The sequence below is a fragment of the Poecilia latipinna genome, unplaced genomic scaffold (genome assembly GCF_001443285.1).
Source record: "Poecilia latipinna isolate Pla-1442-1.1 unplaced genomic scaffold, P_latipinna-1.0 Scaffold81, whole genome shotgun sequence".
Classification (NCBI taxonomy): Eukaryota; Metazoa; Chordata; class Actinopteri; order Cyprinodontiformes; family Poeciliidae; genus Poecilia; species Poecilia latipinna.
In genome coordinates this window covers 218005-241730 of record NW_015112697.1, presented here as the reverse complement: position 1 = coordinate 241730, position 23726 = coordinate 218005, and the positions used below count along the sequence as shown (strand labels likewise).

General features: G+C 38.1%; 1 protein-coding gene across 3 annotated transcripts; it reads right to left on the bottom strand.

Moving 5' to 3' along the window:
• Positions 1-567: 567 nt before the first annotated feature.
• Positions 568-23398, bottom strand: adcyap1r1b (adenylate cyclase activating polypeptide 1b (pituitary) receptor type I). 3 transcript variants are annotated; one of them, XM_015019277.1, is made up of 14 exons: positions 22926-23398; positions 12661-12793; positions 10028-10124; positions 9059-9172; positions 8856-8962; positions 8654-8751; positions 7170-7302; positions 6917-7070; positions 6775-6835; positions 6624-6693; positions 5920-6011; positions 5669-5798; positions 4793-4834; positions 568-3690 (listed from the first exon to the last, which is right to left on the bottom strand). In XM_015019277.1, the coding sequence occupies exons 2-14, from the start codon at positions 12715-12717 to the stop codon at positions 3316-3318; spliced, it is 1530 nt and encodes a 509-aa protein (XP_014874763.1). In that variant the 5' UTR covers positions 12718-12793; positions 22926-23398; the 3' UTR covers positions 568-3315. The 3 variants fall into 3 exon arrangements, with proteins under 3 accessions (XP_014874763.1, XP_014874772.1, XP_014874779.1); XM_015019286.1 differs by having other exon boundaries at positions 8859-8962; positions 22926-23396; XM_015019293.1 differs by having other exon boundaries at positions 3391-3677; positions 22926-23391.
• Positions 23399-23726: the final 328 nt, after the last annotated feature.

The following is a 23726-nucleotide window of genomic DNA, read 5'->3' as shown; positions in this document are numbered from 1 at the left end:
GCAACTCCTTTGTCTGACATCAACATAGTACTGGCAATATAAGGCTCCAACTCCTTTATTCAACAACCAAAAGGAAATAAAGCAGTTAAGATTGTCTTTAATGTTTGTGATGGATGCTTAACTGAGCCAGAGGGGAGGTGATGCGTGATTGTCCAGAGCTTTCCCCAGATTGAACAGGGCCCTCTTATGGCTGCAGCTGGATCTGCGCTGCTATTACTGCAGCTCAGGGTGAACGCACAGCACAGCAGGACGGTACAGTATCTGATCAGCTCTTCCCTCATTGCATGGGTGAGACGCGTGTGGGAATGACACTGATATGTGCTCAAAGTTGAATGTCTGGAATAGTCATTTCTGTGTAAGAAGGAATGGTTAAGGGATGTGATGAAGCTTAAATACATCAATTTTGGTCCATTTTGTCATTTTTAGCCTCCAAAGGAAAATGCTGTTTAGTCTGAAAATGAACCAAATTATGTATAATGAATACATAAAACAATACAATACTGTCATTATCTGGCATAAATAAATAATTGGCATTTAATGAAAATGTCACAATCTACATGTTTTTTAAAAAAATATCTGGAGTCCATTACAGCTCCTGAAAAGCATAAAACTTCACTGAAATGTGTACATATGATGTAGGGAACAGTGTGTTTGTGTAATTGTAAGATAAAACACTGCTTTAGTGAAAACAACTAAATAGTCATGATTAAAGTACTCTCAAGGCTTCCATGTTTTAAGTACAGGATTTTTGCCACAAGCAAGGAAAAACTGTGCATTAACCCCCTGTTTTACTTTGCAGTTTTGTTTTTAAAACTCAAAGAAAACTCTATTAAACAGAAGTCAGAATACTGGTTTTGTGCTTGAAGGCACTTCTGGCAACACAAAGCAGTGTGGAGTGTTGAGATTCAGAGGACAGAAGGACACATCTGCAAAAACAACCTCTCCAAAACAAAAACTCAGCGAGTAATCAAATATGTCATATTTGGAATAAGAGGATTACACCACAGTAACCTTAAAATTAAAGTACACCCTCTTTCATTTTGGAGGATTTTATGTATCAGGCAACAATAAACATGAACTTTTTTTAACCAGGTCGTAAAAAGTATTTTTGATCTAACATCAGGCGTCCAGAACGCAACAGATTTACCTTAGTTATTTCTCAAAGATGGGAAAGTCAAGTAGACTCTTTTAGTTTGACTATGACATAAGGAGGAATGTAGAAGCCAGGTTCTGCTTATTAAAAGATCTGATCAAATAACCAAGTGTGGCCACCTCTTTGAAAGCTGGTGAACATTTAACAGATGAAAAGGTGGAAAGTCATCAGCAATAACCTTAGAGAAACAATTGTGGTCCGTTCATCTGGAAAAGACTGATGGGGTCATTTGCAAAGTAATCAGATGAAAATACTGAATAGATGTAGCTTCTGTGAAGTGGGATTAAGGAAACAACATGGAAGGTCATCTTGCAGTTGAACTTGCAGCTGCAGATGAACTGTTACGTACAGTAGGGGAGGTATGAAGCTTTAAAGGACGACGACAAACGCAGCAGCCAATCTACAATGACTGAAAAAGCAAAAATAAATAAAATGAAGGTATTTAATGTCCTAGTCAAAGTCTAAACATCAATCTGATTGAAAGTCTGTGCAAAAACAAACAACATCTGTAAATACTGATGGATTTAAGAATGGTTGGAAAGACGAGTGGCAAAAAAAAAAAAAATCTGAGCTGTGTGAAAGGCTGATCCAGTCGAACAACAAGAAAATGACTATTTAGAGCTTCTGCTACTAAAATCTGTCCCACAAGTAGCTGATTTACAGTATAAGATGTATTTAGGTTTTCATACACAGCATCTTCATTTTTGCTTCATCTTCGGTACTATGGACTTGGTTATGCTCTTCTGACACTTGAAGGTAGGTCTAAATTATTTTACAACCTGGTAAAAGCCAGATCATTTTATCATTGTGATATGTAAACAGTTAAAACAGGGTGTACTTTATTTTTTTTTTAAACCATACTTTATATAATCCTTCCTCTTGGGTTCTCAAGCAACAAGACACCAAATACCTCAAGAAACACAAACTGGAAAGTGATTGAGGTTTCAGAGGATGTAGACCTTTCATTGAAGACCTTTACATTATCTCTGCTAGAGAGACAGTAGATGCGACATAATAATTAATATTGCAATGCTCTGTCTCCACAGCAGCCCATTCAACATTAAAATAAACCTTGCATCCAGTTAAAGCACTGACTTCTCAGAAAAAAGAGAGAGAGAAAAAGACAAAAACAACTGCATAACAACAGTTACTTCAACTTCATGCAAGTAAATGAACTCACAATGTTTTCATTGACATTTTTTGTACTGGTGGCTGTCCTCTGAGCAGCGCTGAAGTTTTGAAAAGAGGTGTTTGTGGTCGTATTAGACAAACCTCAGCGTGTCTCAATCGAAACCCTGCGTCTGTTTTGGCTTTTCACATAACGGTAGAAAACATTTCTTTCCGAAAACCACTGGTTATTTTTCTCCCTGACATTCTTCTGTCTGCTTGGATTCATCACACATGTTCGCTGTAGCGCAGTCACAGCTTGACAGTAAGGAATAATATTAATAAATCATTTATAGTCACTTTATATCATATTGGCTGCAAACATTTGTCTAAATAATTATGTTATAGGTGAAACCAGACACAAACACCAGCAGGTTCTCTCTGGTTCTTTGTCCTTTAAAAGGTCACTACATGAATTTAGTCTTGCAGCTTTAAGTCGCTATAGACACCAGTGTTGGAAATCGGTGCAAGATTTATCCTGAATGTCGGCAAGGAATTTGGAGTAAGCTCTTTAAGCCACAGTTACATTTCGCTTGATGCAACGCAGATTATTGTTTTTACTCTCCACTAACGTTTCAGTCATCTATGCGACAGGATTAATCCGATTCAAAATGTACAAGATATCCTGACAGTCACAACAGCAGCTCCTGCAAAGCCACTGAAGCTGTCACACAAGATTTTTTTTTTTTTGCAAAGTAAATAAAACCCAATGTAAAATGAAAATTAATCTCTCACTCTTCTAATGTATTTACAGCTCTGTGATTAGTGTCTTTTTGCAGCTACTAGCTAAACAGGAATGCTGAGGAACATTTGGACGGACTGGAATCAACAGTTTGAGGACGTCCCTAATTAACGGACTGGTCCCGTCATGTTGCTCAGCAGCACCAGACAACTTTTAAAACTATCACAACACATAGAGACAGATGGCGATGCTTCTTAATGTTTCAGCCAGGAAACAGCAGAGTGCAGTGAGTCCTTATTTGGCACATTCAGGTTCACACAAGAGGCTGTTTGGGGTCACTGGAGTTCAGCTGTGTCTCCATGGTGGATTCATCAGGGTCTGTGTTGAAGAACGGGTCGGTGAGGTTGGTCATTGGGACGATGGTGGGCGGGTTGGGGTCGTCAGCGGCGGCAGCAGGACCGGTAGAGACATCCCCACAGGGGCCGCTCAGGTGGCCGGGGTCTCGGCCTGCAGGCTGGACATTCGGATCTGCGAGCTGCTCTTGCTGAGGATGGACAGCTGCGTCCCCCCGTTCACCCCACTGCTCGCCAGCGAAGGATGCCGGTGCTTCAGGTCCACAGCAAAGTACCTGTTCACCGTCCAGCTGCGCCATTTCCTCTTGATCTCCGATTGCACCTTGAGGGATATACTTCACAAGGTCATTATTAATGGACCGCGCTAGATAGAGACGAGCTCTCTGCCCTTCATTCTCTACGACTGACCTGAAGTAATCTGTGCTGAATCAAAATCTGCTTTTCCCTGCTGGAAAAATAGCTCCAAAAGCATCTGCATGTCAAACAAATAAGCTAAAAAACTAAAGGAAAACATTAAATACTGCATGTAATTTCTACCAAAAGATTAAAGATTAAAAACTATTTTAAAAAGCATGTAATCAATTATTGCAATTATTTATTAACGAAAAACTGACTAACAGAAAATACAGATTCAAGAATAAATACGAACATTTAAAAACTGCAACAAGAAAACAAAATTTTGCTCGCTTTGAGCATATTTTGATCTAGAAAATATGACATTACTTAATATTTCAATTTTAATTGATGTAAAGGTTTGTGTAAAGGTTTTTGATTTTTTTTGTATTATTCTATTTTATTTTTGGTATTTCCTACATTTTAGATCACAATTTCTTAGTGTCTTTTTCTTTATCTACATTATTATCTATTTACAATCAAAGAAATATTTTCTTATCCACCATACTTCTGTGTTACAAGTATTATTGCTCATCAATTTATATACTTCACTATTTTTTTTATGAATTTCAACAGCCTTTTTGTTTTTACATGCACATGTAAAAGACCACCATTATAAATTAATGGGTAAAATGTGTGGAGAAAAATTATTCTTGTTATTATTAACATATGCTATAAACGTAGCTTTGACTTTCTTTGCCTTGTTGCAATCTAACTGCAAATGAAATACCTCTAAATAGTTTTTGCGTTCACATTATGAAGACATTCTTTCTGCATAATGAGCTGTTTATATCCAAACAAACTTCACAGATTTAATATAATATAAACTTTAATTCATTGCGAATTGTTATTTACACAATAAACAACAAATAACAATTAAGTAAAAATAAATTCAAGGAGTAAAATCAAAAAAAAAAAAATCTAACCTGCCAATTTAGGTTTTGTAAGTTAAATATCTGGAATCTGGAGCTAATTTTTTCTTGAAACTTGTATTGATACACTTTCTTGAATGAGATGATTTGAAATGTTTAAGTTGAGACTTACCTCTCCGTTCAGGAAGCAGTAGAGAACGGCCACCACAAATCCCTGGAGGAAAACAAAACACAACTGAACATTGAACCACATCTGCTGCAGAACAAGCCTCTGCGTTTCAGCCATTAAATCAAGTTTGATTTTTGTAAGTTTTTCAGTTAAACTTTAAGCTACTGCAATAAAAGTTGCAACACAAATGTCTTAGCAATATGAAACAGTATTTATGCAGAACGATGTAAGTTAATTCTAAAAGGAGATGCAACTCTACATATAATATGTCAGATTGTACCATTGTTGCATAGTGTGATTAATTTAGAAAGCCAACTTAGTGACCTGCAAAAGTAGTTAGCATTTGTAAAACCGTACAGAATTAAACTTTATAGAACTGAGCGAAAATTAAATCCTAGTTTCCTAGTTTGTGAGCATAAAGTCTTTCTGACTTCTCATCGAGACGAAATCTATTTTGAAGTAGAGGACATAATTATATTCAAACACAAGCAAATATTTCAGTTTTGAAAAACGTTTAGTTTTGTATGTATTTTCAGTTCTGATGTCTTATCTCGTCTCTTTCTTGACAAATTTAAGAAATAATAAATGAAGAGAAGGAAGAATAAGATAAAGATAAGTAAGAACAACGTTTCTTTTGGTGCATTAGAAAATGGATTCCAACAGACATTAAATAATTATTCAGAAAAAAGAACAAGTGAATGTGTATTTATTCTCTCTATCAGTGGGGGGAAACCAAGGTAATGTTTTTAAATGTCTCAATCAAATTACCCTAAATTTGTAGATTCAGTCTGATACAGGTTCAAGTCACACATTTCTCTATGTAAAAGCTCTGCGAGTAAATAAGCTAAGTTTATTTATTTAGGAAGTGGACGGAGTCACCTGAAAGGATCCGAGACCGAGTTCAAAGACAAGACGTTCCCTCTTGCTGACGTTTTCCGGGGAGAAGGCGAACACGGTGTAGTGGATCCCAAACAGGGGGATCAGCAGCAGAGTAGAACGGGCCAGTCTCCTGCAACACAGCGTGCAACATAAGCCCACTTATAGAAGCCAAAGTAGTGATAAAGCTTCACTTGTTGTTAGTCTGAAATGTTTTTGAAACAGACATAAAATGTGAAATAAGATATACTCACAGGTAAATACTGGACTCATTCCCACCGATGTCTGGGGACTGCAGCTTCTGAACGAGGATGACGATGATACCAATGAAGAGTACAAAATTGATCTGCAAACACACACAGAAAAATTTCACTAATCTGTGTCAATAATAGAAAAACTGTGGCAGTACTCACATTAATATTCAAATTTATTTGATCTAACTGTGTAAAGCATCCAACGATAGAAAATCTTTTATCAAAATACTTTCACCATTGACTTGTACCCATTTCCTTTTTACCAGATTTTTACTTAGATATTCTAAAACAAATATGTTTTATTTTCTTTCATTTACACAAAATCACCAAACATGACATTTGTAATATTTTTTTGTTCATTTTAAAGCATGTAAACATTTGAACATCATAAGTACACATCTATCCCCATTCCACTCAAAACAGCTCAGGTGCTTCTGCTTTCCACCAATAATCCTTGAAAACCTTCAACAACGTGATTATGCTCAACTTGGGTAAATTCAATTGATTAAACACTATTTTGAATGTCACATATATATACTACACCACCATTCAGGCATTAAAGACACAAGAAAACATCTTAATTTAAAGAAAACTGTACTCAAATTGGCTTTGGAAGAACTCTGTAATGGGACAAAATGTGGAAACCGTAAAACGGTATATATTGTCGAGACAATGTATGTTGTGCTTTTATCATAATTTCTCACCATAATTGAAGCCAGAACTGGTCCCTTTATCACCCACCAGATGGCAGCGTTGTCATTCATGTCCCAACATCTGCGAGAGCAAAAAATATTCACAACATGCACACACAAACCTCAGCAAAAAGATTTCTTTCATCATTTATTTAGAACCAACCCTATGTCATCGTAGTGCAGCCTCAGGACCGCCCAGATGGTCACACACACTGTTGGCGTTCCTGTTGAAAATCACCAACACTGATGTAATCAATGCATCAAAGGTTTGACCACCTCATTCAGGCTAGGTTTAAAGATCTCACCCCAGCCGATGACAATGTACCAGTAGAAGTATCTCTTTTCAGGGAAGAAAGTCTCCACCAGTAAAGTGAAGAGGTACAGACCCTCGATGAAGAGCCAGAAGTAGTTGGAGAGGACGCAGTAGTGGAAGAATATCATCACAGCTCGACACTCCAGCTTCAGGAAGGATGGAAAGCAGAGAGCTAAGAATCACCAAGAGGAAAAAAGGACCTGTGTGTGTGTGTGTGTGTGTGTGTGTGTCTTTATGTAACTTACAGTGTGTATGAAGCAGTGGTCGCTGTCTTCCTCTGCGTAAAGCACGCTGTCTTTGATGAAGACAGAAATTGCTCTCAGGATGAACGACACGAATAGGTTCATGTGGATGAAGTTCCTGGTGCAGTGCAGCTTCCTGTGAGGAAACCAAAGAGCTTTGCATGCTGAAGGTGCTCAAATTCAAGCATTTACAAATTTATTTTGTCTGCTGATAAACATTATCAATTGTTAGTAAAAAGAAATATAAATGCAATGGGTCAGAAAAAGCTTATATTGGGACTTAGTTCACAAACATAACGTTTCTGTTTTAGGATGTTGTGATTTTATTTTTTTTTAATTTGCTCCCTTGTACAAAGTATTCATAGCATACAAACTTTTTCACATTACAACCAAAAACTATAATGTATTTTAATAGTATATCATAGACCAACACAAAACGATGCATAATTAAGTGGAAATGCATAATTAAGTGGAAATATATATATATATATATATATATATATATATATATATATATATATATATATATATATATATATATATATATATATATATATATTTACATTTGTTAAAAATAGAACCATACAAAATTTTCAATTTAATTATCAACTTACTAGCTACTTTATAAGCAGCTACTGAGAACCCTATTAAAACATAGTGCTGTCAGTGTCATCCATGCAAAAAAAGCAACTTAGGAAATTATCCTTAATGTTTTGTTTTAAGGTTTTTTAAGGCTTAAACTGAACAAAGTTGATGAGAAACTAGTCAGAGGCCATGCTAAAGCCACTCTGCCTGCACTATTTGATCATCAAAGAAAATATGATGCAAAAATTATCAGGGGCAAAGAAACTGAACCGAAATGCTAATGAACTTATTGGTTTTGCAGTAATTGTAACATCATAATCATCATTTTGGCAGCATTTTCATTTTGCTGGGCAGCGTCCAGCACCCTGGGCAGCTGGTTCCTCACAAGGGTCCCAAAAGTCCTGCGGGACCCCACACATCCCTGAATAACTGAATCACCTCTTCATCGCACTCCCCTCAGGCAGATTCAGACCCCAAACATCCATACAGACAGTTTGTGAAACTGTTTTTGCCCCCCCGAGCCTTGCACACTCTGCAGTACTGCACCAACACAGATGATAGCACAGAATCAAATTTGACCTTAGACTCTTTAAACGTGATTCTTGCTATCTTCAAGCAGCTGCTGGATCCCTCCCAACACAACATTGTTGGTACATTATCCAATGACAAAAAAAAAAAAAACACATCAAGGTATCAAGTGTTTTCTTTGTTATCTTTTCTTTTTGACTTTTGATTAGATGGATGATTCTTAGTAGCTTTATTTGCATGGCCTTCTGACTTTCAATCTGACTTTTTTTTTTTAGCTTTAGCCACATTAAACTATTTAAGCATTACTTTATGTTTTATCTGTAACAAATATGCAACACATCAATAACAAAATTTCCTTCTTCTGAAAGTCTCACCTGAATCTGCACAGGATGACCATAGCTGTGGTGAGGGACACCAGAGAGGTGCTGTAGCCCACTGTATACAGAGCCTTCACTGACACATAATACATATCCTGAAATAAAAATAAAAAACAAAAACAAAACATGAATACAATAAGAACTGAGTGCAGAGGCTCTGATATGAAGGTCTGAACCTGACAGCCAGTGGTAAACTCACGGGGGGGTGGCTGCTGTTTCCTTCCTCGTACAGGCAGGCTTCAATATAATGAGGAAAGAGCTCTGACCAGCCAAACTCTGTGCAGTTACGACTCACCTTCCCCAGTTCTGTTGGCACAGAAAAAAAGGCAGTTATTTCCTTAAAGAAATAACTATGTGTATATATATATATATATATATATATAATAATATGACAGGACTGACCGTAGTCTTCCTCGCTCATGAACTGAGAGAAGAGTTCTGGACAGTTCATCTGGATCACATCCCCTACCTTGGCTGGCTGCCAACATGTAAGATTGTCCCAGAACCACGGACAGTCTGAGGACACAGCGTGAACACAAGCACCTGGTTTTAATTTTAAAAGGCACATTCACAAAAACACCAAAATACCACTTTATAAGTTCAGCGCCCGGTTGGTTGGCTATCAGCGAATTGTAGAATAACACATTTATTTTCCTTATGAAATAAGAGATGTTTTCTACTAAACTAAATTACTGTTCTGTTTTTCTGTTTTTGTATTTAGTTTTTTTATATAATGATACATATGCCACATTATTTCCCAGAAAAACACAGCAAGCAGACATTTGTTTTTTTTTGTTTTTTTCAGAGCAAGATAGGGTGTTTCTAGCATAATCAGCTAATATCATATTGCATCACTTGCCTTAATGCCTAAATCAGCCAAAACATAAAAAAAGGCTGAAACACTTTCTTATTATTTCTGACCATGTAAATCAGAGAACATGGTGAAGAAAAGCTGCTCAGTCTAATCTCCCCCTCGTCCTCCATACTTACTGCAGGAGAGATGCCCATCAGTCACTAATCTGATTGAATTTTCATCATCATCATGAGACAACTTTAAAGTCTCAAAACCATCAGGATCTCTGTATAAAAACTGGAGACACAGGCTGAAAAACAATGATTTCTCATTGTTTTCATGCATCTAATAAGGCAGATTTACACACACAGGGGAGCGCAGAGAAACATTTTATCATCTCCCTACAGACAAAGCAGGTTAGTGTTAACCACAGCTGGTAGAACTATCTACTGTTCATTAGTGTGACGACCCTAAAGATGTTCTAATTATTAATCTCAGTGTTACTTTATTTTAATTAGCTCCTCATTGAAAACTGGTAGAAGAACAATTACTATGTTGGTAAGGAATTAAGAACCTACCAAATTCTGAGTCTGAATGTTCCAGAGCCATCATCTCCATACATTTCTCCTGCTCCCTCTTGATGACGCAGTTAGAAGGGACCTGTTGCCTCGAACCCTGAAAAATAGAATAGAAAAAACCCACACACAAATAGCAGAGGTCATCGCTTGGGGAACTGGTTAAGCACAGTTAAGTAAATCATTGCACAGCGGCTGGCAGCCATCCCAATGTGAATTGACCCTGGAATAACCGCATTAGTCTGCTGAAAACAGAAGCTTTCAGGCATGCATTTTTTTCACACTGGTCCAGGCCAGGACTTGCTCCCAATCGCTAAAACGCTCAGACACGGACAGAAAGAGGTGTCTGCTGCAGTGACGTCTTCACAATCGGGGATAGAGATCATAAAGAGGATCACAGCTCTGAGATACGACCACGTACACCATTTTTACGGCCCCTCTGAGAGGTGAGGCAGGCTGAGTGGGATACTTAATTGGTCTTTTTATGTGAATTTTGTGTCTCAGTGCAGGCGCCGGTCAGGAATACGTCACATCAAAGCTATAGAGTGTGTCAGGAGAGCATTTAAACATTGAGTTTTAGCAGCGAAAAGAGATCAAGTCAAGTCAAAGCTTTATTTATAGAGCAATTTAAAAACAACTGAATGTCACCAAAGTGCTGAACAAGTCAAACGTGGTTATGAACAAAACAGCAAACTGACTCTAGTAGACTGACGTATTAATACACACAATAAAAACAATGTAAATATGGTGAGCTTAATATGAAAATAAAGGAAAAGGCATAAAATACAGAACTTCTACATAGATAAAAAAGTATATAAATAAAGAGATTAATCGTGTGAATCATGTTAGGATTCACACAGTCATGTTAAGACATTGGCAAAGATTGTGAATGCTTAGTTTTCTATTTTTATTCATTTTGCAAAAATTTCAAAATGTGTTTTTTTTTCATAAGGGGGTATTAGTATGTTGAACTTCAAAGGAAGAGATTAATTTAATGCAATTTGAAATAAGGTTGTAGACTGTAACTAAATAAAGTGTTATTTTGGACAAAAACCTGTAAAATTATGTCTGATCACTTTAATTTAAGTCTTATTTTTCTGCCAGGTGTGAGGATTCATGCTCAGAGCTGCCCACTTGTAACAGAATCCTCCAACAGCAAAATCTAAACAAGGCCTTTTAGTGAAGTTACTGTATATATAATCTTGAGAAACCAAGGAAACCCAGCTGCACATTTAGAAACTGATTCATCCCAAAGAAGACAGAGGTCTTGTGATATCTCCTGTCCCGTAAATAACACACAAAAAAGCACAATCATGGACAGTTTTTATGGCCGATCAGGAATGATGAACTTTTAACAGTTAACAGCCCAGAATAACGCTGAACAAACACTGAATAAATGATGAGAGAAGAGCTTTATCCATTGTTCCTGCCACATGCTGATCAATGAATTATTGACGCAGACACTCCATATGGTTACTTTAAGTGTGTGAAAATCAATCCTTGTTTGCTGAATTTATTCAGATGATGTTAACACCTGCAGCTGACTCGGTTGGTTTACTTTATTTTCCTACACTTAAACTGATGATTCACTTGTGCAGAAGACAGGCGGTGTCACAAACATCTGTCTGCATCATCCCAATAACTCCCATAAGAAGACAGGGAATTGGCATTACCAGTGCTTTGTCTTAGCATTCACTAGAAAATTCTGGAACATCAATGTTACTATCCACTGAAGTTAGTTTGTATCACCATACACTAAGTGGGTGCTGACCGCAACAGAAGTCCTTGCTCTTAAATTAACAAACTGAGCATGAATGAAGTGTGTAGTTTCATTCATGCTGAGGATTCATGTGGGGATTTGTTCATGTGAGGAGCTACACATGTCATTCTTCGAGAGAGGAATTTTGTGGCGAGGCAAGAAAAATCCACAATGACCATGTCTGTGGGAGTCACAGGGAGGCTTTCAATCCTGAGATGGTAGCATCATGCTGCATGAATGCCTTAGCACCAGCAGTTCTACTGCCTCACACAATGGAATAGGATTATTTCAAACACACCTCAAATTATTTACCAGATGGTTCAAACTTGTACACAGCTGGGTTGGATTGGTTTGAGCAATACAATGACCCCAAATATAAATAATAAATGGTTTTGCAATAAATTGAACAGGTTAGAATTTAGGTTAATGGAATTAGCCTCTGTATTGATAATTTATGGACTGGGCATAAAAGATGAGTCTGTTTCAAAAATAGGATATAGCCTTATTGCCAAGAGGAAAGATCACATTTCCATTCATAACCATTTGATTAGAGAAAATTCACAATACTTTATAACTTGTCCATCCAATTCTTGGTCTATGTCCAATCCACTTTGAATTTTTTTTTTTAAACAAATAATTCATTTTTAAATTAACTTTATTATTTAAAAAAGAATAACACGAGCTGAAATCAGAACAAGCCTTCTCTATGTTCTGCTGTGAACATAAACAGAGTGAAGCCCTGTTTTGATCCCACTACTTTGGTAATTTGCGAACTGTCAAACAGGATCTGAGTTAGATTCAGATCTTAAGCCGGCTTCTGATCCTGATGATGATCCACTGTCAACTGAAACATGAATCAGAAAAATGTAGAACTTACCAAAGGCAAAATTAGAAGAAGGGCGAGGGTTAGGAAGTTGATTTTAACAGCAAACATTTTGTTCTTCAGTAGCTTCCAGAGTTTCTGCAGCTGCACAGACGCCACACAGCGGGATGTCAGTTCACCTCGGGATCTGAAACCAGCGTGGGAAAGAAAGATGTTACGTCCTTTCTCATCACTTGGCCCTTTTGCAATGCAACAAGCTGTATTTTTGAAGTGTACACCTGAATAAAAAATCCACAAAACTCTATTAAACTAAGTTCAACTCTGAATCTCTTTCAACTCAGAGAAAATAATGGTGAGTGATTGTCTGTTGATGCTTTCTATGCAGATATACACATTTTTTAAACATCCCTACTCAGTTACAAATGTATTTAAATGCAGATTTTACTGACTGTGCAGTGTTATTTCTCTTGAGTTGTAAAATTGCCCTCACTATAGGCTCTTATGTTTTTAGCTTTTTTATCTATTTATTTATTTTTTGCTGCTGGTTCACCTGAATGTCCAGATAGTGGGGCAATAAAGGCTATTATGGTTGTATTTTATTCATGCTATTGCATATTATTATGCATTCGAACTTTCTTTTTTAAAAGTCTTGTCACAAAACATGACTTGTTTCCTAATATAAGGTCCAGATGGGTTTAGAGCAAAGAAAACAAAGTGTAACACTTTCCAAAGACATTTATGCATATTTAAAACAGTTTCTACCAAAAGACACTGTCTCTGATTTTGTACATAAAAAAATCAATCATATTGTTAATCAATATGATTAACCAATTATGTAAACTGTACTCTGTTTTTTGTGCAGTTGATGCTTTCTGATGAAAATGGTCCAATTACAAGCTTGTGAATGTGAGTGTTTAATAGGCTTGGGTGCATGCAGCATGATGAGTCAAGCCAGCAGGGTTTTGCTGAACAAAGCCAAGTAGCAGGACCAGGCGCTCGGGCCTCGTCCCGCAGGGAGATCATGGCAGCTTGGCATTCCTACTCCACCTAACCCTGCCAGCAGCAAGCGTTGTCAGTGGCAACGACTGGGAGAGCTGCTGAGTTTGGATCTCAACTTGAGCACATGGACCTGCAGCCTCCTCCTGCTTCTTTTTCTGCTCAACTGGAAATAGACTCTCTTGGATTTGACTATGTTTCCTTTTACGGGAGCAACAGCAAATATTTCAAATTAAATGTAGAAAAACAAATTTGGGGAGAAAACATTAAACTCAAATTGCTTGAGTTACCTAGTGTCACAAAATGAAGCAACAAGATTTCATACAATATATCCATCCATCTTCTTTACACCCTTGTCCCCTAGTGGGGTCAGGAGGGGTGCTGGTGCCTATTTCCAGCTAAGGTTCCAGGTGAGAGGTGGGGTAAGCCCTTTTAAACCCTTGTTGTAGGGCAACACAGAGACACACAGGACAATCAACCATGCACACACACACAATTTGGAGAGGCCAATTAACCTGACTGTCATGTTTTTGGACTGTGGGAGGAAACTGGAGTAAACCCATGCATGGACAGGGAGAACATGCAAACTCCATGCAGAAAGACCAGGGCCAGGAATTAAACCCAGAACCTTCTTGCTGCAAGGCAACAGCTCTACCAACTACGCCACTGTGCAGCCTCATACAATATAAACTTATTTAAATGGTGACATGCTGGGCAAGGAGAAGCTTAATCAGAGGAGCAACAAATCGACTCATGGTAAGTCTGGAAGAGTTGCAGAGATCCATAGCTCAGCTGGGAGACTCTGCTGATATACAGTAACAACCATCAATCTACTCTGGCCGCCAGAGTAGAGTAGTAAGAAGAAATTCACAGAAAATATTGTTTAAAGTTTTGCTGCAACCACAACCTACAAGGAAACAACAAACTACCAACATGCATAATCCATGTTTGGTGGAAACCTAATTCACATGGTGAAACATGGTAGTGGCAGGATCATTCTGGGGGACTTCCTTTCTTGAGCAAGGTCTTAGACATATAGGCAGAGCTTTAATGGAAGGATTTAAAAGCACTTTTTGGATTTTTATATGTGAAAATTACAAACAAAAACAAAAAAATCTGTTCTCTTCTAGTTCCCACTGTGTTTTTTCAAACTTTTTCTAGGCCATAACATAAAAAGGGACTCAGCATTTATAGTGGCGATTTTTAAAGTTATACTGCCTGTTCCTGTATACTCCAAGACACAAATTACCATATTACTGCCCACGGCCAATTTGAATATAATATGTTTCACTTAAACTCAAAGAGACACCAACACCATGTTGGAAACAGCTGTGTAAGCAGCTCAACAAAACACACACGATGTTTAAAGTTGGTTAAAAATGGAAATCAGAATGTGTGGGCGTGTTTTTTTTTTCTTTTTTTTTGTCCGTGACTGTGAGCTCAGCAGCTGCTCACGACCGTCCTCTCTGAGCTGTAATCAGCGGTTTAATGAGTCTCAGTAGCTTTCATGTTCAACTCAGTCAGCCTGAGCGTGTGTAATGTCTGAAACTTTGCTTAAAAAGTACTTGATTAAAACAACACACACACAGGCACGTCCATCCTCCAGATTAATTGCAAGCGCACACTTCATTCACACCGGGCTCCACTCGCGCGTGTGAGGAAAGCAGCACCGAAAAGGAGGAGAAAAAAAGTTTGAGAATGTGAGTGGGTGTTTGTCTTAGCCGTGATGAATCCTCTCAGGGAGAGGAGTTATTTCCCTCGGGAATAAACAGGAAACACAGTGATGATCAATCACCTGTATTGCTGCAGCGCTCTCTGCAGAAAGGCTTTGAAAATTCTGTGATGAAACGCTGCGTTGGATAGACAAGGAAGATGGAAAGGAGAGAGCGGCGTAACCCACTTTTGTCTTAAGTGAGAGCAGTTTTGCCCTTCGGGACACGGTTTTGTCAGGATTTGAAAGCCACCCTGACTTCATCCTCTGAAATTCTTCTCTTTATCTGTCATTGAGAGAACTAAATTGACTCTCTGCTTCAGGATTTATCATCTAATGTGTTAATCCAGCTTCAGACGGTCTAATTCCCTCCGAATATCTCTGCAAGTCACTCAAGTCCATGTCGCTAAATTTAGCTCAAAGAATTATGAGAGGAATTAATACACCAAGACATGACTTGGTTAATTTGTGGGCCGAGAGGAATGGACAGAGGATGGATATGAAAACTGGCCTGGTTTCTCGCTCCCAATAGGTTCCGTCTTTCCCACAATTCATTTGGGAACTGGGCCACCACAAGTCTGAGGAAAACACACTTTGAAGCAAAAGAAACCCCCAAAAGGATCCATTAAAATAATATCACATCATCCTGAGACACGTAAACAGATAGTGTCCCAAAACACCAAACCAGTAATTAAATACATATTGTTAAAAAAGTAAAGATCCTAACCACATAATGACTTTTTTTGATTTTACATATTTTACATTTGTAATTTGTCATTGTTTGTTGATTTTTCCAGAACCCTTTCTTGATCTTATCTTAGAATGTTGGACTAAACCACAGGTTTTTTGGTAGATATTTTTTGGGCTCTAGTGAGTTAAAGCTGTTGTGTTATTGGGATTATATAATTTAATTTTACAGCTGGTATTTGTAACTCCAATCCTTGTGTGCCACTAGCTGCACTTCCACTACAAATCTTTGTCTCTATACTCCTAATGTTGAAAAAAAAATACAATTTTGAGTTGCTGTGCTTTTATTAAATACGAATGGAATCATGGGAGTGACGGATGTAAACAGTTACATGAAATATATTCATAAATCAGCCTTGGTGCTAGCAATCATCTATCAGCCATTACAGGAGACTTTGGCATCTTTTTCAGGCGTTGGAGCAGCAAGTTCTGTAAAATCTGAAGCGGCCATATATGCAGCATTTTAAGGAAATTGCAGTCTGCGGTTTTAAAGAAGAGCTATGGATTCAACGCGTTCAAATGACACAACTTTTTATGAACTGTGCAATGCTGTGAGAGTTCTCTTGGATCCAGCTACACATTGTCTGAAAAAAAAAAATCATCCTCCTACTTGTTTTCGCCAGTAGTAACATCCAGCTGTTGATCACGTGACTCATGAAAAAATGTTTTGTGAAATACATCTAAGGGGATTTTTTTTTTATGTTATTTGTTTATTTTTATTTTAGTTTTGACATGTTAGCAATAAAGGAATTTATTTTTGTAATTTCAATTTGCACAATTCTGTGGAAACGCAGCTACTGTCTTGCAACTTTTAGATGCATCACTGCTCCAACACACCTAAACAAAGAAACAAATAATCTCCTGGACATGTCAGTAAGTTCTGCAAAGGCCTGGTCAATAATTATTCATTTGATTCAGGGGATGCAGAATAAAGTTCATTTTCAATTTGCAAAATTTCAGCTTCTGTATTTAGATCTCATTCAGCATCATTAGCGATTAATAGTTATTACATAGGAAACTGTGCCTTGTTAAGAATTACAGAAAGGGCAACACTGAAACAGAGACTGTCAGTGAACAGAGGCAGAGGTTATGGCGACAGAGGAAAAACACTTCGCAGCAACCAAAATAAACTAAAGGAAGTGTTAATTTTTTTTTGTTAGCGCTGGTGAAGAGATGGAGGCAAAGTATGATAGTTTGCTTTAAAACTAGTTTTTTATGGTTTTAGGTTGAAAGGCATCATTAGACCAAAGTATCTAAGGTTTATACCCAGGATATTTACTAAATACACCCAAATGGAGGTATACATGCAACTTAAAATTCATTTAATTAATAAACAAGGAAAGTTGTTTTCTGTAATTGCTTGACTCTGAGGACCCAAAATGACAATCACCACAGGAAATGCTTAAGAAGTTTATTAAAAGCAACAATTTTGGTGGGAGTACAGAAATGGCAGAGGAGCACTAATTAGCAGCTCAAAAGGATGACGCTGGTGCTCTGATCCAGATTGTGGAGATCTGAGTGAGGCAACAATAACTTTTGGGGAAAGCCAGCGTGCGATGGGAAATCCAAGACAGTGCACATAAAATCCACAAAACTGACAAATCTAATCTAGCAAGACAGAGCTTGGTGAGGGGACCGGAAGGGGTTGTTCTCAGAAATGCAGATTTTAGGATGATTAAAAAGGGAGCAGGAAAAATGCGAGAGTCAGTGATCAAAATCAGAGTGGAAAACCAGGAAGTGCATGCCCAGAGGGGCAAGGTGAGAGGTCAAATCCAGGGAACGAAGGATAGACAGAAAATGAGGAATCAAAATAGGCAACACCACTGGATATATTTTCACACACTATGGCTTTCGACATTCTGGCAGTGACTAAATAGCACAATGAAGTTTATACTAGAAAAAGAGCAGGTGAAACGCATAGGGTTAATCCAGCGGCAGGTGAGTTGAATACACTACATTGTATGGAGTCTGTGGCATAGCAGGAAAACAAACTGATTATATCTAGATTATATGAATGAGTTTTGAGTGCAGATTCGGGACATTAGACATGCATAATCATTATATATATATATATATATATATATATATATATATATATATATATATATATATATATATTATATTTCATACCATCACAAAAGGAGACACTCCCAACAAACAAGGAGCTACGCCACCTCAACTATTAGCACATTCTGTGGACAATTTCATAGTAATTTGGCTTAGTGGTCGTGTGCATTTAGGTTGTATTATTACATAAGGGAGATGTGGCTTCCTGAGACCGATGGAGAACAAGTTTCCTCCTGTTGCTGCAGTAACAGCTGAGCCACGCTGCTTCCACCACTGGGTTAGGTTGGATGTTTTTTATCCAGCTCATCAAGGGGACCTGAAGCATGTCATTGTTTATGAAAACATTGAAAATGTATTTTATTGGAGCAGATAAGTAAAGGAGAACATCAGGAAAGGTTTCCTTCGAATTTTGGCTAATAACTATTTCTGAGTTGAGATAAGTCCTCGGTGTTTCAGCATCCACCTCTCCACAGATTGATGTGTTTTAACAGTTTGTGGTTTAAATAATTTGCTCTCTATGGCCACTTTTCAAACTTTGAGCATGTGAACTTTAGACTATTGCTGCTTTTGTTTTATTCAGGACATCCTTAGAGTAATTCACTAAGTGTTCTCTTTCTTTGGGCTGCAAAGACTTTTTATCTTGTCCCATAAACTGATGCTTTGTCCCAGATTTTGACTAGCTCCATTTTTCAAAACCCAACCCCAGAGGACACAAAAGAAGTGTTCTAGTATGAATACTATCTATTACATTTACTCCCTTATATACACAGATATTATTACTCTGTTCTGTTTGGAATGACAGGACAGGAAAGTGAAGACAGAAGAGGAATATTACATCAAGCTGCTATTGACAAGGTCAAAGGCACACTTTTAAGGTTTATTTTATATGTTGAAATTGTTTTGAAGTCACATTGTGGTGATTAAATCACATTTAAATTTCTACAAGATTTAGATAAGGATTAAATCCATTGCCAAGGGAAGCTTGTGTTAAAATAATATATATCTCTTCTGATTACCGGCGACTTAGTCCACAGTCTCAGGTCACACTAAAATTCCTTTAAAATGACAAGGACTGACCATAAATTTTATATGCATTCAACAAACTTAATAACAGGGGCAAGAGAGGGTGGCATAGAGGTCCAACTGTAAAGCTGAAGGATTTAAATACTACAAATAATCATTCAGAAAGTGACAGAAAGAAGGACTCTTAACCATTTACACGTTTAAATTTGGACATGAACAATGAGCACATAAGAAATATTAGTGTTTCATGAGCAGGTAATACACAATGTCAAGAATTTGACTTGCTTTACTGTAACACAAAGCCTCTACCACCCTCTGTAAAAACTTAGCATTTCGCCCATTAAACATAGACATCAGGCACAGGCATCGAGGGCAGACAGAAACCATCCACAGATCAAATATTTGTGTTGAGAACTTGAATATGTCACACTTAAAATATAACACCCAACCAAATATTGCTTTTAAGCAGTCCTTTGTGATTGCAATCTTGCAGACACTCATATTGTTATGAGGAATGTTTTTGATATGTCATGCAGCTCCACACAAAATTTCCTCAAAGAGAAGACATAAAAAATGCTGCCTTCCATTTAAAAAAATAAGGTTAAAGCTAATTTGACACCAGCATAAACATGTTTGTTTATGTTAGATTTGGACAGGACGTGTTCACAGTTTCAACTTAGTTTAATGAATTAATTAAAGATGATGATTGGCCAAATGAAAAAAAAATGTGTTAATGTTTAAAGGAAATATCTTAATCTTAGGAGGCTGAAGTGTTCAGCCCAACACTGAGGGAAATTATTGCTTATTAGGAACAAGAATCCAAATTGGTATTAAAGAACCAGCAGAATTCACAGCATAACTAAAAGTTCCTTTCCAGAATGTCTTTATCCATTGACACTTCTGATTTTCCACATGGCACACTGGGCAGTAAGACACGCTTGTCGCCTGCATGGCTGCACCATAATACACCCTGGGAGCATCTTTACAGTCCCAGGTTCCAGCCTGCAGCACAAGTTAAAAATTCACTCTCTTTCAGGTTTATCAGTGTAAATTTCTCAAAATACCTGTCATCTCTTTCCGCACAGCCACACTCATACACTTTAGCTGCAAAAAGTAAGTATCTTCACAATCTCCCCAGTTTGCCAGATGGGTCGGAATGGTTACCACAGTGATCAAATTTAATGTACAGTAAACGTCACAAAATGAGATGTAATGACAAAGAAAAACGAGGGTCTCTCCAACCTGTTAAAGATGATTTCATTATAAAAACAGGAGAGCATGAGATGACATGGCTTGCTTTGTTTGGTTAGCCACTTAACGCTGACCTTAAAATCAGAGCAATATTTTCACACCCATTGAATTTTCTCACAATTTGCAACATTGCAACCACAGATGACAGTGTATTTTATTGCGGTTTTATGTAATAAACCAAAATATGATGCATTATTCTGAAGTGGAAAGCAATTGATTTGAGTTTCAAATTTTTCTTTTCCTAAGTAAAATCTGCAAAGTTATTCAAAGACGTATTCTGCCATTTTCAATCTGATACCCCCAAATAAAATCAAGTGCAAGCAATTGCTTTCAGAAGTCATCTAATTAGAAATCAGAGTCTGCGTGTAATTTAATGTTAGCTCTTCTGCGTTAGTTAGAGGACACAAGTGGACAACCAGCATCATGAAGACCAAAACACACAGCAGAGAGAAGGATCCTAAAGCAAAGTCCAAAGATTTAAACATTTGACAGAGCACGGTTCCATCCCTTAAAATTTAAGATTGAAAAAAACCACAAACCTACAAAGTCATGATTTTCAACATAAACATAAAATTTGGGCAAAAGAAGCAATAATTAGAAAGTTATCCATGAAATCAGTGGATATTCTGGGGTGATGTAGAGATTAGTTTGGGTGATCTGTCAACTGGACAACTTTACCCCTGCACAGATCTGATTTGTGTAGGAAGGTGGAAATGGCAAAGCAGTTGGTAAAAGAGAGTTATAAGGAATCCTTGCAGTTGAGTGATGTAGGGTACACTGCACAGTGAAACATGGTGGAGTTGAACTGTCGTAATGGTTTTCTTTAGCGGAGACAAGAACAATAGCCAGATAAATTGGAAGACGGATGGATCTGAATACAAGGCAGTCCTAGAAGACAATCAGTGCCGGGATGCAGAATACTTCAGGTTGAGGCGAAGGTTCACCTTTCAGCAAAACTACGGCCCAAATCAACCAGTGCAATAGTTCAGATTAAAGCATTTTTCCTCCTGAAAAACAAAAATATTATATGCAGCTGTAAACACTAAAGTTGCAACCACATGTGCGCTGTGTACACTTTAAAATGAGAGACACTTGTGTTTTTGTTTTTGACTTTACATCAGTGCTGCTATTGATTTCCAGGAAAATGTGTGCAAAGCTCATCAATATGTTCCCTATTTATATTCAGTCTTGCAACATTAAAGGTATTCTGTCAAGCCAGAGGCAACAATAGCCCTTAAAGAGGCTCATGCTTTATCTATTGCAGCTGTTTGCATCAGCATGATCGCCAGAGACACTGTTTGTTCACACACTGATCCGGCAATAAGCCTGGGTTCGGCATCCTTCTGTCCTCCACTCCTTCATTTTCTGTCTCTCTTTTGCACTGAAAGCCGGCCAACACCGGGCTAATTGGATGATTTAAATGTCAGCCTTTTTTTTTTTTTCATTCGCAGCTGTGTCCTTATTCTCCAAATATTTTAACATCAGCGTCCAAGTTATGCATTTGGATGAATTTCTCTGCCATAATTTGAAAAAAATAAATAAATAAAAATATTAACAAGACTCTGTGGTTTCTGGACCCAGATGTGAACAGCATATTTAAACAAAGAGGAACTGCACACGCTGTGCTGGCTTTTGGGATAAACAAGTCATCTGTTCGACATTTCTCACAAATGATTCCCTGCTGTTTGTTGTATTGTGGGTTCGTATTTTGGACATAGGTGATCATGTAGCATCTATTTGGCACCAAACAAGGATGCAGGGTGGACGTGGGACTCATTCATCACTCTTTATGAATGAGGCTCCAGCTGAACACTCAGTAATGTAAACAAATAGCTCAGCAATGTTTTTTTGTTTTGTTTTTTTTTAACTGTGTAACCAAACCAGACGGATGTGGTCTATTACAAACAAACTGGAATACACCCACACTCTTTGTCATTTTAACCAAACAGTCAGCGGCGTTAAGGCACTGAAAGAAAGCAGACGGATGGAAGCAGCTCAGAGGGAGGATATTTCATGTATATCCACCCATGTTATCCATAGAAAAGAGAAAAAGCTGCAACTGGATTTCAATGAAAGCATCGCAAGGTCACACACAACCTCTATATGCAAAGAGCTTTGTTTCATACAATTAATATAACCAGATATGTATATGTGAATATCATTTATAAGATGATTCCTGCAGGAATCTTGATCTGCGTAAAAGGGATAAATACTGCACAAAAATTTTGATGGAGTCTTCATTCCAATCCTGCTATTATTGGTTGCATTGGCTAACCAACTTGACCCAACTGCACCTCCATAATTGCTGTATGATCCCGTGTACAGAGCTCTACCGCGCAAACTGCGCTCAGTATCCAGCCACTGATGGGAAACCTCCTTAGCTGCATGAGCCGACACATGCCGCAAGATCCCAGCAGACTCATTTCCATCAATCCCTTACGTGCACCACCTCGTACCCCGCAGAACTGCCGTGTTCACCTCTATGTGATGTAGCTCTAATTCATCATTTTCTGATGTTGCTTACCATTTTCTCCACATCTTCCCAGTGCAACTCCTGCGCGCTGGTGACGAATCCACCCTCTCCGGGCTGAGACTGAGAAGGATTCCTCGTTGCTTCAGCGCGACACAACTTACGGAGGGAAATAAAAAATATATATGTAAATACTCGTTGCAGGCCGAGCAGCAATGCAGCAATATATATTTTTAGTCTGTTTATGCGGCACAGGTTTTAAAAAGCAGAAGCAGATCTGTGATTATTTGGAGCGATGCCACTGCCCCGCCGATCGCTTCGCCCTCCACGCAAGAATGCGCTGCGCATTTCAACTAAGCTCCGCGTCTTCTTCTCCCAGCTTCCCTCTCCCCCTCCCTTCATCCTAACTCACACACAGACACTCTCATACGTGCGGGCAAAATGAAACGCAGAGCAATTCTGGGAGATGACGGTATGACTCAAACGGAGCGGGTTCAGCCATTTACTGTCACCCGATTTGACATAAAATGACCATATGGATGCGCGACAAAGTGGAGCAAACGGTCAGTGTGTGCGCGTGTGATCCTGGGGTGACCAAGTAGGATCATGCAGTCCAAACAACAGACGCCGGGACCATGGACAGCCATCATAATTATTTAACGGATGCCCAGAAGGGAAAATTCAAAGCAAGAAGAAGACTTGATGTGTTAGAGGGCTGCTGCGTTATCTGAATGCAACACGGCCAGATCCAGCTCAATAAACTCAAATATAGTCGAAAAGTTCATTATCGTCTGTGGGACAATTCAGAATCAAACTCATACGATTCACTGCAGACAGATAGATGTCAGCTTTGAT